The sequence below is a fragment of the Micromys minutus genome (genome assembly GCF_963924665.1).
Source record: "Micromys minutus genome assembly, chromosome: 1".
NCBI classification, from domain to species: Eukaryota; Metazoa; Chordata; class Mammalia; order Rodentia; family Muridae; genus Micromys; species Micromys minutus.
Window position 1 is genome coordinate 140,488,407 of NC_137969.1, and position 16,799 is coordinate 140,505,205.

The 16,799-nt window shown below is 38.1% G+C and overlaps 1 protein-coding gene across 1 annotated transcript in view; it reads right to left on the reverse strand.

Annotated features, from left to right (window-relative positions):
- LOC308414912 (ovochymase-1-like) overlaps positions 1-16,799 on the reverse strand; it is a gene marked incomplete at both ends in the record, with an annotated part of 153,473 nt that overhangs the window by 70,292 nt on the left and 66,382 nt on the right. Inside the window, one exon of the mRNA XM_080910084.1 lies at positions 2,259-2,413. Coding sequence (XP_080766210.1) covers positions 2,259-2,413 — 155 coding nt within the window. The remainder of the gene's footprint in view (positions 1-2,258; positions 2,414-16,799) is intronic.

A 16,799-nucleotide genomic window follows, 5' to 3' on the forward strand; every position in this document is an offset into this window, starting at 1 on the left:
TTAGAGATCCCTGTAGTGCTTAGCAGGAGCCGTCAAAACACAAATAAATAGTTAAGCACTTTAATATTTACAGCAACAAGGAAGAAAGAAAGGAAGAAAAAAGAAAGAAAAAGAAAGGAAGATATAAAAAGTAAATAGAAAAGAAAAAAATGAGATAAAATTTTTAAACAGATACTTAATAACAGGAGACACGGTGACCTACTGATTTAGGGATCGGTCCTCAACAGTTCTCGACATCATTAATGATCAAGCAAATGCAACTCAAATTGAAATAGCAATACTAATCCTACCTGAACCAAATTAACCATGATAAAATATTAGGGAAATGCTAATGTTGATGATGGTTTGTTTCACTGATAATTGACATGCAGAAGAAATAAAGATATACAGCTAATTTATAAAAAGAAGATTCTCCATAGGCCAGGGTTTACACAGATAAAGAATTTTACATCTTCATGCTTACTACGTAAACCTAGGTACAGCTGTCATGTATACTAAAATATATGTATAAAATACATAGCAACTGATAGTCTTTTAACATAAAAATTTCAGTAATCCCCCTGTCCACAAATACATGAAACAGCAAGTAAATTAGAGCAAATATAAGACGACACACGTTTGTTCTCATACAGTGCAGGATATCTCGTGTCAGTTGGTAGGTTTAAAATCTCCATGTAGTAAAGTTTGGTCCTTCTGGGACAATCTTTGCCTTGTCATGTGCTAGAGTGACCTCATCCCTTGGCTCCTGTCACCTGACACATTCTTCCATTCTGTTTTAGTGCCTTCCCTCCTTGAACATTGTCTCCTGTCTCTTAAAGGGATTTTTATAATTGTGCTTAGGGACCATGCAAAAAATCTGTACTATATCCACATCAAAACATTATCAGTGATGATTGACATGTCTCTTCTGCTGCGTAACATTCACAATTTCTGACGATTTAGATATGTGCCTCTCCCAAAAATTATGATAGCTTATTTAAAATACTTCTGAACATCATTTTTGTTATCCCTTCCCTGTTTCTGCCTTGGGCATCTGCAGCATTGGTGGAAGGTGTGTGTAGGTTCTTTTGTCTTTACTGGCTTTAAGATACAGTCTTACTGTACAGCATATACTGACTGGGAATTTGGTGTGTGTTCCAGATTGTCTTGGTGAGTCTTCTGAATCAGCCTTCCAGATTCTGAAACTACAGGCATAGGAAGGTATTTTAAACATAAACACACTTTATTAACTTTTAGCCCACAATGTTGACAAGAAAGATAAAGTTATGGAAGGTGATTTGATTTGGGTTTGACAATGAAGTAAATAGTATTAATAAGTCAATAAAAAATAGCTGGGACTTTTAGATATTCTTCATTTTTTTCTTTATAGGTTATTCAATTGTGGTATTATTGTTATGACTGGAGGGAGTCCTTAAACCTTTTAACCAAAATTACAGTTATTTATGATTATAAATATGCAAAGACAAAAGACTGTGGACTTAGCTGTGTGTATCTGACTTATCTGTGACACTAACCATTTTTGCATAAACATAGAAATTAATTCTGAAGTTAATGTTCTTGCCAGTAATGAAATAATTTGACTTTCCTTCAGATAAAATGTTTGCTCTGACTTTTGGGGGCTAACTATTTTTATATTATAAGCTTTTACCCTTTCCTTCCTTCCCCCATTTCTTTTCCATTCTTCTTCTAACCCACCTCTCTCCCCTACCCAACCCCCACCACTCTGTCTCAGTCAATCTCTATTTCTTTATGACCTTGGGGATTTGAACTGTATCCTAAAATCTGCTAGGCAATTGCTCTACTACTGAACAGCATACACCCTTGGCATTCTTTATTTCTTAATCTCTGAGGCAGGCTGTCTGTTTGACCAGGCTGACCTTGGTCTCAGTAACCTAGAAAGCCCTTGAACTTGTCACTTTCCTGCCTTGGTCTTCTAAATACTCCACTGAGTCAGCTATCAGAAGCATATTAGGTGTGGCTCATTAATGTATTGATTCTGAGAAAGGCAAGCAAACTCATAATTTGATATTATTTGTTCTTATGATGAATATATACATATATACATAATTTTTCTTTGTGTTTCATTTACATGTGCCTAACAGTGTAGTGCCAATTTGATTATTTAGAAATGTGTAATGTAACTTTTTGTTCTTAGCACACTATACTTTTGCATTGCTAAAGTATTATATTTACTATTTAATGTCATCAAAGAACAACAGAGTGCACTTATACAATAGAAAGGTGACCTGGATACTAACCTTCAACCACAAAATGTGTGACAATGCCAATTGTGATTCCTATGATTGCGACAATTGCCAATGTGAACATAGCTAGTCGAATAGGGTCCCAAAACTGTTGCTGTCTTCTTTGATATTCGATTCGTGGATATTCAGTTTCTGAAAATTCAACTGTTCTGTGACAACAGAAAAAAACATAACAACAATTCAAATGTTTGCTCATTGAAACGGTCTGAAACCCCATGGGAAGAACAACAATATCAACCAATCAAACCCACCACAGCTCCCAGGGACTAAAACACCAACCACTGAGCACACATGGAGAGACCCATGGCTCCAGGTGCATATGCAGCAGAGGATGGCATTCTCTGGCATCAATGGGAGGAGGGGACTTTGGTCCAGTGAGGGTTCGGTTTCCCAATGTAGGGAATGCCAAAGCACCAAGGTGGAAAGGGTGGTTGAGAGAGAGAGCACCTTTATGGAAGCAAGGGAAGGGGAGGAGGGATGGGAGTGGAGGGAAAGGGATAACATTTGAAATGTAAATACAGAGAATATCCAATAAAAATGAAAAAAACAATTTAGCTCATGTGTGATTCTGATGTTCGTTTGTCAAATAATTTGTATCACCAAGTCACACTGGGTTACTTGACTCTTGACAGACACATTGTGTAGTGTGTAGTATCCCTGCCCCTAAACCACAAGCACAGTCCATATTTTAAGTCCTCCTGATGTGCTACTTTCTGTGCACTTATCTTCCTGTGGCACACTAGCGACTTCAAAGTTTGCTAGTGAAATATAAAGGCTAAATTTAAAAGCAGATACTTTATAAATAACATTTAATGCCATTTAAACAAGGGAGACTTTAAGCACAAGTTTGTATAGTTCCATACATTGTAACCAATTAAAAACTAATAAGATTTAAAAAGCAGTATTAAGAAATTCTTAAGGGCTTGTTTTTAAAGTAACCATGCAGGGTGGAGAAAGAAAGCTCAGTGGTTAGCAACATTTGCTACTCTTCCAGAAGTCCCAGATTTAATTTCCAGCATCCACCATGGCAACTCACAACTAACTCCAAGTACAGTTTCAGGTTACCACATGCCCTTTTCTGGCCTCTGCAAGTTCTGTGTGCATGTGGTGCACAAATATGCTTGTAAGCAAAACACTCACATGTGTAAATAAAATATAATAAACAGAAGACATTTTTAAAGTAACAGCATCATTTCTAAGACATGAGCAGGGTACTTTGTATTTTGTTGCTATGCCCAGCCAAAGCCCACAGCTTGAGAGTTGTATTTGATGATCCTTGATGGCACTAGGAACTCATGACCCCTGTGATCAGTCCCACTGACTTGTCCCAGGTTTTCTGGTGTATTACTTCTTCAAGGGACAGCACATCATTTGGACCATCTTTTATCCAACACAGAATTGTGGTTTATTTAATTTGTAAGTCCTCAAATAGCATTTAGTGCTGTGGGTTTTCATATTTCTTATGGAAGCATGTCATTTTATTTAACAGATACGAATTGACAATGTTCACTAATATAAAAACGATTCTTAAGTTACTACCCATGGCACTCAAGTGTTTCACAAGCCATTAGATTTAACTTGAGGTGTTGATATATACCCTGCTTTGAGGATGTGTGGACTTTAGTAGAGGAGAAAGACAGAGAAACAAGTTGTCGCAGCATAATTTTAAAAGCTTATATGAGAAACAATTAACCTTTGAAGGGATATGACAGGAGACCTTTTTATTATTAAGAGTACGTTATTTTTTTCCACTGTTTATTGAGGCAGACACTCATTGCAGAGCTTGACTTACTTGGAACTTGCTTTGTAGGCAAGGCTGCCTTCAACCCAGTCTACAAGTCTGACAGTGCCTTGAGAGGTCCGGGATTAAAGAGGTATGCTGCTGTGCCCAGTTTAGGTTACACTACTAAAATTTTGAGGAGTGAAAGCTTACTAGTATGGCAATTTTAATAGGTTTGTCCCTAGTGACACCATTAGGAGGCATGGCCTTGTTGGAGGAAATGCATCAGTGGAGATGGGCTTGGAGACCCTCCTCCTAGCTGCCATCAGAACAAGATGTAGAACTCTCAGTCCCTCCAGAGCCATGCCTGTCTGCTTGTTCACTGTCATGCTTCCTGCCATGATGACAATGGGCTGATCCCCAGAACCAGTATACCAGCCCCAATTAAGTACTATCTTCTGTAAGAAGAGTTGCCTTGGTCATGGTGTCTCTAATGTATTCACACAGGAAGCCTTTTCCAAACTACAGTTCTAAAGGAGGGCACAGTAAAAATAGGTTGCTATAAACTCATGATTATTTATAATCCTAAGGAGAGGTGGAAATTTCCCTGGAGAAACTGGGCACCCAGAATTTCATCAGGTCGTGAATACAGGATAAATCACACAGGTATGAGTAGGAATGGGGATTAGGTAAGGCATCGACAGGTATGTCGGGGGAGGGGGGTCATGTCGAAGACCAAGAGCATGATGCCTTATGCCTGGCTAGAGGCTGCAGCGTGGGATGGAAAGAGAAACATAATTCCGGCTCTAATCCTTGAATCTCACTGAGTGATCAATCGGGTGTGGGACAAAGAAATGATTGGCAGCTCATTTGTGTAGATCTCCAGACAAATTGTTGCCCTTCTAGGAAAGAGGAAGACAATTAAAGGAAGGAAAGTGCTTCTAGTTAGGCATCAATGAAGCTACTACGTGGCTGAGGTGAGGCAGATGGAAACAACACACACCTTTATTTTTCTTGTGTCACCAATGCCTACTTATATGCTTACAATTGAAGCTGCACCACCCAGAAGAAAAAGTCTCACGTTCCCATGAGCATTGCTGTCCTTCTCACCCACACTAAACTTATTCCCAAGGTCCATGACAGAAAGTCTTCTTGCTTATTTATTTTCTGTATTACCTAGGGTTGTCTGTCATTCATCTGTTTCTGTAGCTCCCCTCTCTCCATGGTGTCTTGATTTTACTCCTACAGCCTGACCCTTTCGAAAATCATGAATGAGAATTAAGTTTCACCAAATCCAGTATGATGGTAGGTAAACATCATAAGATGCACCATGAAAAGGAGTTCTTCTTCCTCCTCCTCTTCTTCCTCTTCCTCTTCTTCCTCTTCTTTTTCTTCCTCTTCTTTTTCTTCTTCTTCTTCTTCTTCTTCTTCTTCTTCTTCTTCTTCTTCTTCTTCTTCTTCTTCTTCTTCTTCTTCCTCCTCCTCCTCCTCCTCCTCCTCCTCTTCTTCTTCCTCTTCTTCTTCTTCCTTCTCCTCCTCCTCCTCCTCTTCTTCTTCCTCTTCTTCTTCCTCTTCTTCTTCTTTCCCTTCTTCCCATTCTTCCTCCTCTTTTTCCTCTTCTTTTTTCCTCTTCCTCTTCTTTCTCATCTTCTTCCTCTTCTTCTTTTTCTTGTTTTCTTCCTCCTCTTCCTCTTCTTTTTCTTCTTCCTCATCCTCTTCTTCCTCTTCTTTCTCTTTCTCTCCTCCTCCTCCTCCTTCTCCTCCTCCTTCTCACAGCCATATTTAATTTCAAAACAAGCTTCTTCTATTTTTGACCTCTTATTTTCAGTCTGATAGGACTCAAATGATAATTTCTGTCTCACGAGATGTGAATTTTTACCTAAAATGTTTGCGGTGTAAAGTAAAACCTGCAGCAACAGCAGGCAGGTACTATCTAATCATTTAGGAAGTAATGGTCATCTTTGTGGAACAGCGGGCTGTGAAAGGTATCCTAATTACAGGTCAGGATAGGTTGAAACCCCTGGTGACCCTAAGGGATGGTAGGTGCTTCCCTAAACTCCCAGGCCAGGCCCCTCTCATGGCCTCCCCCACAGCCCCCTGTAGAGAGGTTTGTGGCCATCAGTCACATAGAAACAGGACCACGCCCTCAAATATGTAAATGAGGTATTCCCAAGCTCTCAGGCCAAGCCAATAGGAAGTACCTGCTATCATACCCGGACCCACCCCAAAGCTGTATATAAGTATCCTATCCAGAAGGAATAAAGATGTGCAGGAATTACTCCATCAGCTGAGAGCTTCTGTCATGAGAGCTGTAACAGGCTGCTAGGGGAAGAGATCTGCTCTCCGGGAAATCGCTGCCAGAAGCTACCAGGCACCCCTCACCAGATAGTCAGTCTTCTGCTGCCTCAGCCCGGGCTGGAGCAACTGGAACAGCAGCAGAGGTAGAAACAGAGGCAGAGCAGCACCAGCAGTGGAGGGGGCAGAAGCAGTTCGCCCTCCCTGCCAGAGTTCTCTCCCCTTCTCCTGAACCCACGCACTGAGTCAGACCCGAGATCTCAGTGCACCCATACCTCTTACGGTTTTGATGTGAATTTCTTCCTCAAGTGATCCAGTGTTGAAGATCTGGTCTCCAGATGGTAGTGTTGAGAGATAAGTGAACCATGAGGATGCTAAGTTATCGGCGGGATAAAGGTTTAATGACTTCCATTGTATAGTTCAGTAGGGGACGGGGCTGGTCTGTTAATGTAAACCACTGGGGGTGAGGGCAAGTAATTTCTTGAAGGGTCTAGCCTGGTCCTGCCCACTTTTGGTCTGTTTTAGGCCCATGAGGTTAAAACAAATGTCTCGACATGCCATTCAGCCACAATCCTCGTGACCACTGCATTCTAAGAACAAAGAACAAGTCCTCTGTGGATAGATATGTCTGAAATTATGGGTTAATGAAAACCTTTCTTCCTGTGAGTTGTTTATTACAGACACTTTATCAAATTAAAAAAAAAACCCTATAATATTCTGAATAAGTAATAGGTTCATAAAATCCACAAAGTAGTCAGAAGCCTGTAAATTACCATGTTGGGTAAGCTGCTATAAAATATTAGAAATGATCATAATAGAAAAAAAAAGTATTCAAAACATTCATAAGTATAAAATATACTTTGTTAATTTTTATACCTTATTTTATTTTCATTTTATTACTTGCTTTCTTGCTAAAAGGTCTCATTCCATTGTCTAGACTGTCCTAGAACTCACTATAAAGTCCAAACCAGCCTCAGACTTGAGAAACTGTCCTGTTTTAGGCTCCCAAGTTCTACTATAACAGATGTGCTACCATTCCCATCAGCTGGATGAGACATATTTATTGGTTTGTAGTCCTTGAGGTAGTCAGTGACTAAGCTGTTTGGTCTCATGGCTGTTAATTTTTTCAGATCTTTATGTGTTTTCTGTATAACTCATCTGTCAGATATGTAGCAACAGATGTTTTGTTTCATGTGTTATGTGCATTTTATGCATATAATTAGTTCAGATTTTTATAAAGATAATTTTATTTTGATGTTATTTAAATCCCTAGGGCCTTTAAATATTCTTATTAATTCTTCATCATGAAATCCACACATATGAGCTCGAGACAAACAGAAATGCCTTATGAATAAAAAACTCAGATGACAGCAGATGCTGGTGAGGATTCAGAGAAAGAGGAACACTCCTCCACTGTTGCTGGGGTTGTAAGCTGGTACAACCACTCTGGAAATCAGTCTGGCGGTTCCTCAGAAAATTGGACATAGTACTACCTGAGAACCCAGTTATTCCACTTCTGGGCATATACCTCAGAGATGCTCCAAAATACAATAAGGACACATGCACCACAATGTTCATAGCAGCCCTATTTATAATAGCCAAAATCTGGAAAGAACCCAGATGTCTTTCAGTACATGAATGGATACAAAAATTGTGGTACATTTACACAATGGAGTACTACTCAACTACTAGAAACAATGACTTTATGAAATTCCTAGGAAAATGGATGCATATAGAGAATATCATCCTGAGTGAGGTAACCCTGTCACAAAAGAACAGATATATATGCAGTCACTGATAATTGGATACTAACCCCAGGAAGCTCTGCATGCCCCAGAAACAACTCACAGATCATATGAAGCTCAAAAAAAGAAAGCCCAAAATATGGAAGTGTCAGTCCTTCTTAGAAAAAAATAAAAAGCAACAACAAGTGTATAGTACCCTCTTAGAGTGTGGTATACCTAGACCTTAAATCGTTAATAACTCAAGAGCTAAGAATATAGCCTCGTGGCAATTTTTGGTATTTAAAAATCATTATGTTTAATCTTTACACACCAAGAAAACTTTGACTATTTCCATGTTATGGTTTGTTTTACATGTACTTTATGCTTATGGTAACTAGTAAGATTTCAATGCATACTATCAAACCTTTAAAACAATCAAGTACTGACAAAAATATATTCACATAGTTTTATTCCAAATGCTCTTAAAAATCTGTACATGTATCTCTCTTTTTTAAAAAAATAAAGTTGTAAGGAAAAGAAATACTAGACTTCCACAGGCTATTAATGGCAAGTAAAAAAAAAAAAAGAAAGAAAGAAAGAAAGAAATGCCATATGATTTTAAAGTACTTTGTATTACCCCTGCTTTAAAGAAAATAATAAAGTATGTTTGTTCTATAGCTTTCTTAAGGGAGACAATGTTTGGTTTTTTTTTATTCTCCTTATGTTAAAGGTAAATGGAGACAAAAACTTGGAAGTATATAAAATATATAGAAAAGGAAACACTCCACCAATTGAACCATCTTTTGGCTGTTAAATGGAAAAGAGTATCTTTCCAATTGGACTTTTTATTATTTACTCTTAAAAATAGTTTACATTTAAATTTTTAATTGAATAGAATTACTTCACACACACACACACACACACACACACACACACACACACACCAACCTTTCCTTCTTCCAACTCTTCCCAGGTGTTTTCTCTCCAACCTTTCCTATGTTCTCAAATTAAAAACCTCTTTTAATTTGATTGCCATTGTTCTATAAACACACAAGCAGGAACATTGAATTCATTTCTCCTTTGCTGTGATCATTTCCCAAGTTAATTTCAGACATTTTTTAATGTTTTGTTCTATTTATGATTTCGTCTATTAATGTAATTCTTCAGATGGCCTAAGAGGTAGAGGAAAGACAACTATCATATTTTGTTTAATGTAATCTATAAGTTCATAATATGATGTTCAGAGTTGATCATTCACAGTATTAATTATTGGTTTGGGATTTGCCAGATAAAGAACACACATCAGAGATATGTGTCTGTTACTTTTTACTGCTCCAATTTTCTTCCTGCTTTAGCTGACTATTGCTCAGTCTTTCCACACATCTAAAATAAAATCTTGATTGTAGTGAAGATAATAGGTGTAGAACACCTAAATCTAAAAAGAAATTTTTTATTCTATTCAATAAAAAAAGGTACAATCCCTTGAGACTATGCATATAAATAAAACATGAACAGCTGTTGTAGTAATGTGCATAGGGAAACTGTTTTAAAGAGCAGAAAATTTAGCACTAGACCCCCAGCCTTACAAAGAAAGAAAGAAAGAAAGAAACCCAGGCTTCAGAATTTTATTTGAACATGAATTGGCTCTATACCTCAGAGGGATCTCTGAGAATCCCTTATCTACATAATTGGGGTGGTTTTATATCCCCCAACTCTCAAGATTGTTGTGAAGATTAAATTACTTAGTAATCCCATGATTGATTTTCCTTTTGTTTTATTGCTTGAGCATTTTATATAGGTATACAATGAGTTTTAACTAAATACATCCTCCATTTTTTTTCTTCCATTACCTTCCCCAACTTCCCATTACTGTTCTCTCCTTCCCAACCTCACCTGCTCTGCATTTTAATCCCACTCATTCTAGTTAGTGTTATCTGTATTTGCATGGGTTTGGTACCACATGTACTTGAGCATGGGAAATCTTTCAGGGACCACGTTGCTAAAGGAAATGTACTCTCTAGTCCTAGCAGTCACCAGTTGCCAATACTCCTCAAATAGGGGTGAACTTCCTAACCACCTCTACCGAGCTAAGATGTGACATATATCTTGTGCATACTCCACACCTGCTGCATTCATATGTACAACTGTGCTCTTACATCCAGAACATATTTTGTTGTAGTAATCCACCAGTTTTGGGTCGCAAGACATTTCTACCTCTTCCACAGTGATCCCTGGACTTAGAGAGCAGAGATGGACATACAGACGTCCCTAGGGTTGGTTACTGAGAGTCTCTTGTTCTCTGTACTTATAGAAATTGGAGTTCTTTATAGTCATCACCAAAAGGAAGTTTCTCTGATGTGGGATGAGAGATTCAGACAGGCTAATCTTTGTAAATTTAGCAGAAAAATAGTGTAGTCTCGCCGAGGGCATGTGACTTCTTTAGCCATTGATTTCTCTTTTTTTTTCTTTTTTCTTTTTTGTCATTTTTAACTGTGCCAGGTATGTGTTCAATCTTGTGAATCAGGCCTTACATACCACCAGAAAGTGATTAGTTACTCTCACATCGTTTACTCAACTTATTAGGGCTGCTGCTATTTTGATTGTGAAGTTTCTGTTTTGGTGAGCTGGGGCTGAAGAATCACCTGTGATTAACAAGATACCAGAATGACTAAAGCAAAACCTTTGCATTACTGGGACTATTGATGCTGGTCAGCTGGAGCTAAGAAATTAGTGGTGCTTAAGAAGAGACCAGCATCACTGAGGTGAAATCTGGAAAGTGTTTTCTGAGAGCACAAAGAGGCTGTGTTCCAGAGATAGCCAAGACTGTACCTTGTGATGTGGCTGGACTTGGTAATGTGCAGGAGTCACCCAGGTGGTACTGGTTTTGAAGTAATGAAGAGGTCATAAAGAGCAACTGAGTCTCGGTACTGTGAGAGGATATGGAAGAGGCTCAGCACTGTGAGAGGATATGGAAGGCCATTGGTGAAGGTGTATCCTCAGTGGCAATTAGTGCCCCAGGACTGACAGTAGTGTTTTGGAAATGTCAGTACCATGAGGTGACCACCAAGAGCAGCAGCAGGGGAGAACAGGCAGCTGGAGCCTAGAAGACAAAGTGTGTGCTACAAAGGGCAGAGCTGGAGAAGTGACCCAAGCCCTTGGAGGAGCCTAGGAGTTTATAAGTGGATTCTCAGACATTGGGTGGTTTGAGATTAATTTTGCTTTGATTGTGACTGTGCCCTGATATCTTTCCCTCTTGAAGGAAGAAGTAGAGCCCACAGAAAAGAGACTTTAAATTGTAAAAAAAAAAAAAAAAAAAAAAAAAAAAAAAAAAAAAAAAAAAAAAACCTTTGATATTTAAAAGAGATTGGTTATTTTAAAGGGATTGCAATTTTAATATGTAATAATTTGTAAAGACTGTGGGACTCTTAAGGTTATTTAGATCTTGGGGATGAATAAGAAATTAAGGGTTGAGACTTAATAGTGATGTATTTGTGTGTCAAGTCGACAAGGGGTCAATTGTACTGGCTGGTTTTGTGTAAACTTGACACAAGCTGGAGTTATCACAGAGAAAGGAGCCTGAGTTGAGAAACTGTCTCCATGAGATCCAGCTGTAAGGCATTTTCTCAACCAGAGATCAAGGGGGGAGAGCACAGCCCATTGTGGGTGGTGCCATCCCTGGGCTGGTAGACATGTGTTCTATAATAAAGCATGCTGAGAAAGCCAGGGGAAGCAAGCCAGTAAGTAACATTCCTCCATGGCCTCTGCATCAGCTCCTGATTCCTGACCTGCTTGGGTTCCAGTCCTGACTTCTTTGGTGATGAACAGCAATATAAAAGTATAAGCTGAATAAACCCTTTTCTCCCCAACTTGCTTCTTGGTCATGATGTTTTGTGCAGGAATAGAAACTCTGACTAAGACACACTACATTTAAGGCCTCATCAGAACCAAGCCAAAGGACCTTGCTCAGCAAATACCCATATTATAGAGAGGAGAATATCTTGACATTGAAAATTCTTCAGAACTTTGAAATAAGTGACTGACTTCACAGATATCAATATACAGACTCAAGACATGCTTTCAAAGAAACATAGTATTTTCGTAATAGTCTTCAATATTAAACAAATCTATAAAGTGCTGAAAAGAGATTTCAAAACAATGATTTGAAGAGACAAGAGCCTACCAATGAACAACTCAATAATAACAGTAAAATAATGATCTTAATGAGGTCAACATATGCATGTATATTTTGATCATAATATATTATATATACATTATATTAATTATAATATACACATATTCATTATATATTAGAATATATACATATACAATGTATGTGTTATAATATATAATTGATATACATATTTATTATATATATCAAACTAAAAACATTCCGTGAAAGCAGCAAAGTCCATAGATGCGATCAAATACAACAGACAATACCAACAAAATAGCAGACAGACTACATCAATTTCCTGAACTGAATATAGATCTTTTGCAATAAATAATCAGATTAGGAAGCAGAGCAGGGCCTGGTTGTTCTCTGTAACATATAAAATGACACGACATTTATGTTGCAGGAATACTGGTATTTTCACAGTGAGATTAAAAAATGTGTTACGCTTTTACATTTGAGAGATGAGAAAGAAAAACTAGAAGACTGTAAAACATGCCCTCAGTTTTGTCAGAAATCAAGCTAGAGGACACTTTTGTTTGTGAGTGACTTCAGTGACATGGACTGATGAAATGCTGGGGCACTTAGGGGATGTCAAGTAAACTTTTGTCATCAAAATAAGCTTTTATCAGCTAGAAATACCTGGTTTAGAAGACAATAAAGCAGAGGAAGACTGAAGGGTATAAGAAAAAGCTATACAGCACCTTCCTTTAATGTTAGAGTATGGGATAGCTCTGCATGTGAAGGCGATTGTTATCCTGTTACATTTTAGTTACACTGGAGAAGAAAAACATAAGATATTTCAAGAATTTGGTCATATTAATTTCATAATTTTTCAGAAAATTATTTTTTAATCTTTAGAACCACATATGTCCAGTACTGGATCCTTGATGGCGGACTATGAAATCATCATGACCACATCAGAGCATTCAGCAACAAGTCCCTGAATGCTGAAAATCCAAAAAGGAGAACCTCACCTCCTCCAGAAGCTCTATTTGCAAGTACATTTAGTAACCAAGTTACTTTGTTTAAATATAAAGGAAATTTGGGTGGCTTCCTCCACATTCTTTAAAAATCCATCAATCTCTTCAAAATATTTTATTTTCTGGATTAGTATTATTTAAATTTCTGGATTATTATTATTAGAATTATTACATTGTTTACCTCAAGAAGACTCATACATCCCCTCAAAAAGGATTGAAAACAGAGCATGTTTAATGTTCCATTAGAAGCTAACAAAAATCTCATTACCAGGCATAAGACATTCCCCTTTGAGCTGTTGGTCAGGGGAGAGAGTACAAGAGATTCTCAAAGCAATGCACATAATTGCTGTTACTCTTTTTTGTCTCCTAAAAGTTGAAAGTAAATCCTTCTAATTGAAGAAGTCAAGTACCTTGGACACAGGACCCATAGGCATTCAGCTGGAACTGACCCAAACCTTTTTCCTGGGGAACCAGCTATCAAAGTGCCAGAAGGGGCTACGCAAGCTGCCATGGAGGAAAGAAGTTGATAATCTTACCCAACTGTGATGACTATGAGCTACAACAATGAACCTCATGACAGGATATTCCCAAAGATGAAATATTAGTACTTATAAATTGATAGTAACTAATGCCGTCTTACTAGACTTAAGAGTTGCTCAACAGGAGGGGGAACATGCCTAGTATTATCTAACTATCTAATTACCCATGGGTACTGAGTTCATGAATCTTAGGGGAGCATCTAGCACTGACACTTTGTAGGCTAATGTAATGCTGAAGTTCATTCTAAATCCATATCTTTATACCCCAAACTAATTGTGGTTCTTACCCTGCATCAAAGAAGTTTCCTTATACAGAAGACAGAGACCACTATAGAAAGCCTCAACATATCTACAGCACAACTCCTACATCAGGGAACACCATGGAAAAGATGAAATAAGGATTGTAAGAATAGAGAACCAGGAAGTGTGCTGCAATATTGTATCTCCTAGGCATGACAGGGGAGTCACACCTATGAACTATCTATTAGTATTACTGCCAAAACAAAATCTGAACATTATCAACATGAAATAACCTGCCAGTGTGGATGGAGAAAATCTTACATGGATCAAACCATAGAAGAAGAGGTAGTTAATGATGATAAGAGAGGGAGAATTATTCTTTCCTGGGGATGAACTACCTAATTATTCAATGACAAGGGCTCAGTACTATATATATATACATTCAAGTAATACTAAACAGACTCTAGTTGCTGTGAGTGCAGGTGTGTGTGTGTGTGTGTGTGTGTGTGTGTGTGTGTGTGTGTATGAGAGAGAGAGAGAGATAGAAGAAGAAGAAGAAGAAGAAGAAGAAGAAGAAGAAGAAGAAGAAGAAGAAGAAGAAGAAGAAGGAGGAGGAGGAGGAGGAGGAGGAGAAGAGGAGGAGGAGGAGGAGGAGGAGGAAGGAAGGAAGGAATATAAGACAATGAATTTGAGAAGTTGGGCAGGAGACATGTAAAACTTTTGGGAGTAGAGAAAGCATGATATGAGGGTCAGGAATGTGAGGGGCAGAGGAAGTGCTGAGTGAAGGTGTGGGGAACAGATGAGGTTGTGAGTGAACAAATGCTGTTGACCTGAACACAGCCATGTCAACCACTTCAATGCTTCAGACTGATGCAAATGGCAAAGCCTTTACTCGGTGAGAATAAGAGGTATAGCCTAGCCTTCCTCTGGCCCAAGTCTGAGTGTATTCAAATGAAGGTTGACAAAGTGATCAACTGCAGCTTCGTTTTCTGGGATGGCTGAGGGCTAAGATTGTGCCTCTGCCTCCATGTTCAGCTGTATACAATAAACCTTCTTTCCCACTTCAGATGTATGAAACGAATGGGCTCAGCTTCCTGGTTGCTATTACTGATGGTGAGTATCCATCATGGCTGAGACAGATCCCAGCTTTTCTATACTTATGTTGGTGTGTGCTGTCCTTTCTTCATTCCCCTGTGAATCAAGTCAGGTTTTCAAGACCATGCTATGTAGGATGCAGCAAGAAAAGCAATACAACTATACTTTAATTTTTTTAATATCAAAGTGTAAAAATATATAGTGAGAAGAGAACACATCAAGTGAGCTAAATTATTTCACACATTAAGCACATGTACATTAAACATCTGCTGTGTTCCAGAGACTATTTTAGGTACAAGAGATGTAGCATTAATACATACAGCAATATGTAAGCAATACTCTTCCCTCATGGCTTTCAGTAGGAAAGAAAGACATAGTAGACAATACACGCGTTTATACTGCATTGTAAAATACTGGAGAAGAGAGCAGACTTCTCAGAGTGTAAGAAAGATGATTAGATTACACTGAACTGGAAACACATTTCAAATGAACAACATGAAGCTCTGTAGGGATCTAAGGTCATTCTTCAACCAGCAAAAAAGAACAATGAGCCTAAGGGACTGAAAGTTGGAGCAGTGATGTACTTGCAGAAAACAGGAGTTTGATGAGGACAATGTATAGAGCATACATGGGGGAAAAGATAATGACGTCATAAGAAATGTATAAAACAAATTATAGACTGTATCCCAGCAAGCCATAGTAAAGATTTCATTTAATTCTCAGTAAAAAAAGGGGGGGGGCATTATAAAGTTTTGATCTCTGGGAAGTAATAATCCTATACAAGGATCACCTTCTTAAGAAGTCAATGAACCAGCGCAGCATGGGAATAAGAGCAAGTAGTACACTGCCAAGAAACCCACAGCAGCAACTCAAATGAGAGATGCTGGTCCCATGGACTTGTACATCACCAGTAAGAACAATGTTTGCTCTGATTCTTTATATATTTTAAAGATATCACTGATGGAATTTTCAGAAAACAAGAATTAAAGAAGAGCTAAGATTCTTAGTACGTCATCCAATCCCAAATGATCAGCCATATGCACATGTAAAGCTCAGCAACAGTAAGTGCATACACACACACACACACACACACACACACAAAAACATATACATCATATACATATACATATACATATACATATACATATACATATACATATACATATACATATACATATACATATACATATACATATACATATACATATACATATACATATACATATACATATACATATACATATACATATTTATATGATTCACCATTTGAGAGAAAGTGGGGGACAGGAGAGGTGGCAGAAGGGAGAAATAGGATGGAAATTATGTCACTACAGTACAAATGTATGAATTTCATCTAAAAACTTAAAGTGTAAAAAGGCCCTGGCACATATGTAGCAGATGTGCAGGTTTGTCTCTATGGTTGACTTGTCTGGCCTCCATGTGAGATGATGCACCTAATATGGCAGAGACTTGAAGCACCACAGTGGAAGGATACCCAGGGGAACCCCACTGTCTCAGAGGAGAAGAGGAGGGGGAATGGGAGAAGGGATTCTGTGAGGGGGAACCAGAAAGCGGATGTAAATAAATTAATAAGTATACAAATAAATAAGTGTATTTAGCCTAAACAGCATATGTGGTAAACAGTAGCCTTAGTAAAATTTTAATTCTCAAAAAAAAGTTTATATAGGATGTTCATATATAATATAGATGCTAAACAGTTGTTTTGAGATGAAGAGGGAAAATAGAATTCTACTGCTATGAAATCTCA